This window comes from Nerophis ophidion, linkage group LG06, assembly GCF_033978795.1.
Source record: "Nerophis ophidion isolate RoL-2023_Sa linkage group LG06, RoL_Noph_v1.0, whole genome shotgun sequence".
Classification (NCBI taxonomy): Eukaryota; Metazoa; Chordata; class Actinopteri; order Syngnathiformes; family Syngnathidae; genus Nerophis; species Nerophis ophidion.
In genome coordinates this window covers 10,750,626-10,759,081 of record NC_084616.1, presented here as the reverse complement: position 1 = coordinate 10,759,081, position 8,456 = coordinate 10,750,626, and the positions used below count along the sequence as shown (strand labels likewise).

Here is an 8,456-nt window from a genome sequence, read left to right as displayed (position 1 = left end):
CTGCTGTCGCCTTTTTTTTTTCTTTTTTCTAATGCTTCACTCTAACTTTCCTCATCCACAAATTTCATCCTCGCTCAAATTGATGGGGAAATCGTCGCTTTCTCGGTCCGAATCGCTCTTGCTGCTGGTGGCTATGATTATAAACCATGTTCAGATGTGAAGAGCTCCACAACCCGTGACGTCACGCGCACATCGTCTGCTACTTCCGGTTCAGGCAAGGCTTTTTCATAAGCGACCAAAAGTTGCGAACTTTATCGTCGATGTTCTCTACTAAATCCTTTCAGCAAAAATATGGCAATATCGCGAAAAGATCAAGTATGACACGTAGAATGGACCTGCTATCCCCGTTTGAATAAGAACATCTCATTTCAGTAGGCCTTTAAGCGTTAATAAGAGTCTCGCTCCAAAATGTTAGTCTTAAAAAAAAAAAAAAATGATAAATGATAAATGGGTTGTGCTTGTATAGCGCTTTTCTACCTTCAAGGTACTCAAAGCGCTTTGACACTACTTCCACATTTACCCATTCACACACACGTTCGCACACTGATGGAGGGAGCTGCCATGCAAGGCGCTAACCAGCACCCATAAGGAGCAAGGGTGAAGTGTCTTGCTCAGGACACAACGGACGTGATGAGGTTGGTACTAGGTGGGGATTGAACCAGGGACCCTCGGGTTGCGCACAGCCACTCTTCCACTGCGCCACGCCGTCCCAAGGTATGACTAAAACACTAGTAACACAATAAGCAGATAACGGATTTTCCAGAATTATCCTAGTAAATGTGTCTAATAACATCTGAATCGCTCCCACTGCCGTCGCCTTCTTTTTTCTAGTGTTTCACTCTAACTTTCCTCATCCACAAATCTTTCATCCTCGCTCAAATTAATGGGGAAATCGTCGCTTTCTCGGTCCAAATCGCTCTTGCTGCTGGTGGCTATGATTATAAACCATGTTCAGATGTGAAGAGCTCCACAAGCCGTGACGTCACGCACACATCGTCTGCTACTTCCGGTACAGGCAAGGCTTTTTCATGAGCGACCAAAAGTTGCGAACTTTATCGTCGACGTCCTCTACTAAATCCTTTCAGCAAAAATATGGCAATATCGCGAAATGATCAAGTATGACACGTAGAATGGACCTGCTATCCCCGTTTGAACAAGAAAATCTCATTTCAGTTGGCCTTTAAGCGCTAATAAGAGTCTCGCTCCAAAATTTTACGGTCTTTAAAAAAACAAAAAAAACTTCTGGCCTGCTGCAATTTAATTGTGCACTCTGATAAACTGACAGTAACCATGGCGACACGGGATCAGCGTTAGGTTTACCCCAGCCAGCATCCACCATCCTCCAATGGGATTGGGTGACGTCATCATTCCCATTCAACTCCGCGTAAAAAGTGCCGCAGTCCAACCAGCAACGTGTACATTCTTAAATGACCCAATGATTGAACGTGACGCCCTTTTAACCCAATTTAGGCGGGGTTTTTTTTGTTTTGTTTTGTAACTATCCGCCATTTCTCCCATCCTCATCTCGAACCGGCTTCCTGGCCAATGAAGGAGGCTCAGACACCACAACTATCCTGTTCAGTTACTCTATTCGGCTTTTTAAAACAAGGCTTACCATTTTTGCTTCGGTCGGTTGGTGAAGAAGGAGTTTAGAAGACGGTCCGTTGAGGGAAGTCTTACAATTCGACAATAATGAGGTCGATGTAAGAGATAATGGCGAACGCCCGGGTGGACGCCGCTATTTATGTGGGCGCGCACTCCCGCCGCTGCCGGCTCCGGCTGCCATTGGCCGAGAGCCACCGCGGCGCCACTAAGTGCTCACTTTCTATTGGCCAATCGCCTGTCAGTCAGATGCCGGCACGCCCTACTCAAGTTCCTATTGGCCAATCTGAGGTGCGGTCACACAACCCGCCTCCCTGGCCCCACCCGGCATTGTGTTGCTGCAAGGGGGGAACAAAACTGCTGAGTAATTTCATTATGGTGGACTAGACTGACATATGGCAGGAATAATAATAATAACAAGAAAAATATAGAATACAATACATTGTTTATAACGTTATAATGCTACCATATAATTACCATGAATTGATTAACGTGGACCCCGACTTAAACAAGTTGAAAAACGTATTCGGGTGTTACCATTTAGTGGTCAATTGTACGGAATATGTGCTGAACTGTGCAATCTACTAATAAAAGTAGCAATCAGTAATGGCTACCGTATTTACTAGAATTGCCGCCGGGGCGCTAATTAATTTAAAACCTCTTCTCACTCCGGCACTTACCAAAGGCATGCAGTAAAAATTTCAGTGTGATGTAAGCTTGGACCTTAAATCCTACTGAATAGCTCTTAATCTTCTTCCCTTTATGCGATTTCAAATTACCGGTATTGAAATCAGCCTCCTCCTTTTTGAAAATGATGACATCACGAGTTTGACCAGGCGGTCATACTAAGCACGCGCTAATTATTTTGGGAAGATACTTTGACCCGGCAGTAATTCAACGCAGATATTCTATGTCCTGCGGCAATTCAAGGAAATACGGTATTTGTCAACAATCCAGCTGATTATTCTGACTTGAATCCAGAATGTTCCACAGTACAGTAAATCCACAGGCGGAGAGGGTTATTGATCGCAGTCGTTTCCTGCGGCATTGATGTCGGGACACCCGCCAAACCAATTCCCATCAAGCCGTAGTCCGCCCATCCTCCACTCAAAGTCAGCCGCTAACATTCATACTCAGCAAAAAAGCATCCCCGCAGTGTAAAGTGCCAAAGGTGCAGAAGAGCAAAGAATCACGTTATATATCTTAGTGATGCAGAATATGCATCATCTCATCAATTGCATGATCATTCGGCAACCCTAAACTCACTGTCTTGTCCAAAATCCTCGCAGACAAACGAGGTCATCCCGTCCAGTCGCCCGAAGGCACAGAAGGCTCCCCCATCCCTCCTCCCAAGACTTAGCGGTTGCCAAGGGGATGAAAGGCACCGTTGCCTGGATACGGCCCCGGTGTCCCGCATAACATGGCCTTTATCTGCTTAGTCACGTGACCCGGGCCTAAGTAGCCGCCACCCTGCAGCAGCTGCCCCTGCGAGCGCTGGCGGGGTGGGAGTCTTTGGAGACCGTGGCGAGAACTAAAAGCGTGTCGTGACGGGGTGTGGCGTCTGCTGCTGTGTGGTGAGCGCTAACACACGCCTGCACACGTTGGACGCCACATAAACAGCCTGAGTTGCTAATAACAAAATATGATTCCAGGAAAAGTCATCCCTCTCAAGGCCAGACAAGTTCCACTGAATGCATAGAGCTCCTTAAAATAGGAAATATCAAATTCAGAAGTGTGATTAATGAATTTATTCCACGCCATAAGATGCCCAACAATTATTGTCTTATTTTTTCAAATGTTCTTGTAATCAGACCATATTTTTGGTCTATTAGATGGAATTTAAAGAATTCTATCTAATGTACCAAAAACATTTTTTCCCTTTAATTTCTTGTAATCAGACCATATTTTTGTATCACAGATGGTTTTTTTTTTAGAAGCTCCATGTAATGTTTTTTTTTTAATTTTCTTGTAAACGGACCATATTTTTGTATTAGATGGACATTTTCTTCAAATTTTCTTGTAATCAGATCATATTTTGGATGGAATATTTAAAAGTTCCATGTAACATAACAGGGGAAAGAATTTTCTTATTTTTTTTATTTTTATTTTCTTATAATTAGACCATATTTTCGGTATATGATGAAATTTTTAAAAATTCCAACTCAATTACCAAGTTTTTTTTATTTTCTATTTTTTTTTATTATTATTATTTAAACATTTTCTTGTAATCAGACCATATTTTCGGTATAATAGATTGAATTTTTGAAAACTCCATCTAATATGCCCCCCAAAAAATGTTTTTTTTTATTTTTTTATTTTCTTGCAATTGGACCATATTTTTGGTATATTAGATGGAATTTAATATACCAAAAATCTAATAGAAAATCCATCTAATATACAGACAACATTTTTTTTCTTCACATTTTCTCATAATCAGATCATATTTTCGGTATATTAGATGGAATTTTGAAAAATTCCATCTAATATACCAAAATAAAATATATATATATTTTTTGAAAAATGTTCGTGTAATCGGACCATACTTTAGAAGGAATATTTAAAAGTTCCATCTAATATAACGGGGGAAAAAAATGTTCTCATTTTGTTTTATAATTTTTTTGTAATCAGACCATATTTTTGCTAACTTATATACCAAAAACATTTTTTTTTCTTTTTCTTGTTTTTTTTCTTGTAATAAGAACATATTTTTTTCTGTATAGAAGGTGGAATTGAAAAAAAAAAAAAATCCATCTAATAACATTTTTTTTCCCTTTATTTTTTTGTAATCAGACCATATTTTTGTATAATAGATGGGTTATTTAGAAACTATATCTAATTTTTTTTTTCAAATTTTCTTATAATCGAACCATATTTTGGTATATTAGATGGATATTTTTTTCAAATTTACTTGTAATCAGATCATATTTTGGATGGAATATTTAAAAGTTCCATCTAATATAACGGGGGAAAGAATTGTCTGATTTTCAAATTTTTATTTTCTTATAATCAGACCATATTTTCGGTATATGAGATGAAATTTAAAAAATTCCAACTCATATACCAAGTTTTTTTATTTTTTATTTTTTATCATTATTATTATTATTTTAAAATGTTCTTGTAATCAGACCATATTTTCGGTATAATACATTGAATTTTTTAAAACTCCATTTTTTCCATTTTTTCTTTTTTTAAATTTACTTGTAATCGGACCATATTTTTGGTATATTAGATGGAATTTGTAAACCTTCCATCTAATATACAGACAAAAAAAAATTCTTCAAATTTTCTTGTAATCAGATCATATTTTCGGTATATTAGATGGAATTTTGAAAAATTCCATCTAATATACCGAAAATATATATATATTTTTTGAAAAATTTTCGTGTAATCGGACCATACTTTAGATGGAATATTTAAAAGTTCCATCTAATATAACGGGGGACAAAAATGTTCTCATTTTGTTTTATAATTTTTTTTTGTAATCAGAGCATATTTTTGGTAACTTATATACCAAATACATTTTTTTTTTCTTTTTCTTGTTTTTTCTTTTCTTGTAATAAGACCATATTTTTTTCTGTATAATAGGTGGAATTGAAAAAAAAAAAAAATCCATCTAATATACGTAAAAAAAATTTTTTTTCAAATGTCCTTGTAATCAGACCATATTTTTGGTGTATTAGATGGAATTTAAAGAATTCTATCTAATGTACCCCCCAAAATTTTTTTCCCTTTAATTTCTTTTAATCAGACCATATTTTTGTATAATAGATGAGTTATTTAGAAACTATATCTAATTTTTTTTTCAAATTTTCTTATAATCGGACCATATTTTGGTATATTAGATGGATATTTTTTTCAAATTTTCTTCTAATCAGATCATATTTTGGATGGAATATTTAAAAGTCCCATCTAATATAACAGGGGAAAGAATTCTCATTTTTTCATTTTTATTTTCTTATAATCAGACCATATTTTCGGTATGAGATGAAATTTTAAAAAATTCCAACTCATATACCAAATTTTTTTTTATTTTGTATTTTTTATTATTATTATTATTTAAACATTTTCTTGTAATCAGACCATATTTTTGGTATAATAGATTGAATTTTTGAAAACTCCATCTAATATGCCCCAAAAATGTTTTTTATTTTTTTTATTTTCTTGTAATCGGACCATATTTTTGGTATCCATCCATCCATTTTCTACCGCTTATTCCCTTTTTGGGTCGCGGGGGGCGCTGGCGCCTATCTCAGCTACAATCGGGCGGAAGGCGAGGTACACCCTGGACAAGTCGCCACCTCATCGCAGGGCCCATATTTTTGGTATATTAGACGGAATTTGTAAAACTTCCATCTAATATACAGACAACATTTTTTTTCTTCAGATTTTCTCGTAATCAGATCATATTTTCGGTATATTAGATGGAATTTTTAAAAATTCCATCTAATATACCGAAATAAAATATTTTTTAAAATATTCGTGTAATCGGACCATAGTTTGAATGGAATATTTAAAAGTTCCATCTAATATAATGGGGGAAAAAAATGTTTTCTCATTTTGTTTTATAATTTTTTTTTGTAATCAGAGCATATTTTTGGTAACTTATATACCAAAAACATTTTTTTTCTTTTTCTTGTTTTTTCTTTTCTTGTAATCAGACCATTTTTTTCTGTATAATAGGTGGAATTAAAAAAAAAAAAAATTCCATCTAATATACGTTAAAAAAATTTTTTTTCAAATGTTCTTGTAATGAGATCATATTTTCGTATAATAGATGGAATTTTTATAAATATCATTTAATATACCAAAATAATATATATATATTTTTTTAAATTTTCTTGTTATCGGACCATATTTTGGATGGAATATTTTAATGTTCCATCTAATATAACAGAAAAAAAAAAATCTTTTTTTTAATTTATTTTATTTCTTGTAATTAGACCATATTTTTGGTATATTAGATGATATTTTTTTTAATTCTATCTAATATACCAAAATTTTAATTTAAAAATTTTTTAGATTTTCTTGTAATGAGATCATATTTTCCGTGTAACAGATGGATTTTTTAAACATTTCATCTAATATACCAAAATAATATATATATTTAAAAAAAATGATTGTAATCGGACTATATTTTGGATGGAATATTTAAAAGTTCCATCTAATATAACAGAAAAAAAAATATATTTTTTGTTTTATAGCTCGGTTGGTAGAGCGGCCGTGCCAACAACTTGAGAGTTGCAGGTTCGATTCCCGCTTGTGCCATCCTAGTTACTGCCGTTGTTTCTTGGGCAAGACACTTTACCCACCTGCTCCCAGTGCCACCCACACTGGTTTAAATGTAACTTAGATATTGGGTTTCACTATGTAAAGCGCTTTGAGTCACTTGAGAAAAGCGCTATATAAATATAATTCACTTCACTTATAATTCACTTATTTTATTTCTTGTAATCAGACCATATTTTTGGTATATGAGATGGAATTTAAAAAAATTCCATCTACTATACCGAAAAATTGTATTTTTTTATTTTTTCTAATTTTCTTGTAATTGGACCATATTTTTGGTACATTAGATGAAATTTGTAGAATAATCCATCTATTATACGAAATTTGTTATTTTAAATTTTTTCCTTTTAATCGGATCATATTTTCGGTATATTAGATGGAATGTAAATGAATTCCATCTAATATATCGAAATACTATTTTTTATTTTATTTTGTAATTTTCTTGTAATCGGACCATGTTTCAGATGGAATTTAAAAAAAAATCCATCTAATATCCGGGGAAAAAAAGGAATAAAAAAATATATATATTGTAATTAGATCATATTTTTGGAATATTAGATGGAATTTTCAAAAATTCCATCTAATATACATATATATATATATATATATATATTTTTTTTTTTTTTTTTTTTTTTCTTGTAATCGGACCACATTTTAGATGTAATATTTAAAAGTCCCATTTAATTTAATGGAAAAAAACATTTTTGTCTTGTTTTAATTTTTTTTTATTTTATTGTTATCAGACCATATTTTCAGTATATGAGATGGAATTAAAAAAAAAAAATCCAACTCATACCGATTTTTTTGAATTTATTTTTTTAAATTATTATTTTTAAATGTTCTTGTAATCAAACCATATTTTCGATATTTTTGATGGAACTTCCATTTCACATAGCGACAAAATGGTCTGATTACAAGAACATTTGAAAAAGCATATTGAATAAAAAGACATAACGAACCTTTTTGAGCAAATCTTGTCTTGTTATTTCACCAACGCTAACAGGACCATACATAACTAAAATAAAGCGGCCCTCCGCCAAGGCCAAACTGCTAACAAACGTGGAATAAAAAAACAAATGTGTTTAGGTCACCTTTTCCACAAGTGTGTGGTTAAACGAAAAATGTCATGACGGTGCTTTTTAGAGGTGGTATGGTACCGAATATGATTTATTGGTATCGCGGTATTATACTATGCAACCCTAATATGGGCGTTAACCCTCGTTTTCCACTTTGATGAGTTGAGAATATTAAAAATGTGACTGAAAGCATTCCTCGTACACCAAATCAAGCAGGTAGTTTGACGCCGGAACAGACTATTTCTGTTCCTCCATGCAGCCACGCATGTCGCCGTGTGGCTGGGTCTGCAAGGACTTGAGAGGCAGTCTCATGGCGCCAACATTCTCACATGGGAGTGCAGCTGTTGGCCTTCGCCACAGCTGCTGACAGGGAGGAGCAAAGAAGAGGGGAGAATGTTCTCTGAAGAGCTGACTGGAAGCCAAAGCTTCACTTCCTGTGTCTTATTTTTTGCGCCCACTGGGGTAAAGCAAGCAGTACATCACGTAGTTCAG

General features: G+C 34.3%; 1 protein-coding gene across 2 annotated transcripts in view; it reads right to left on the bottom strand.

Annotated features, from left to right (window-relative positions):
* Positions 1-3,004, bottom strand: part of LOC133554187 (tubulin alpha-1A chain) — an 11,726-nt gene extending 8,722 nt beyond the window's left edge. The window contains exon 1 of one of the 2 annotated variants that reach the window (XM_061902637.1): positions 2,869-3,004. Coding sequence is in view for 1 of the 2 variants with exons in the window: in XM_061902636.1 (XP_061758620.1) it covers positions 1,616-1,618 (3 nt within the window). In the remaining variant the exon portion in view is untranslated. Of the gene's footprint in view, positions 1-1,615; positions 1,785-2,868 lie in introns of those variants that run through there. The other variant, XM_061902636.1, reaches the window with a different exon arrangement.
* Positions 3,005-8,456: the final 5,452 nt, after the last annotated feature.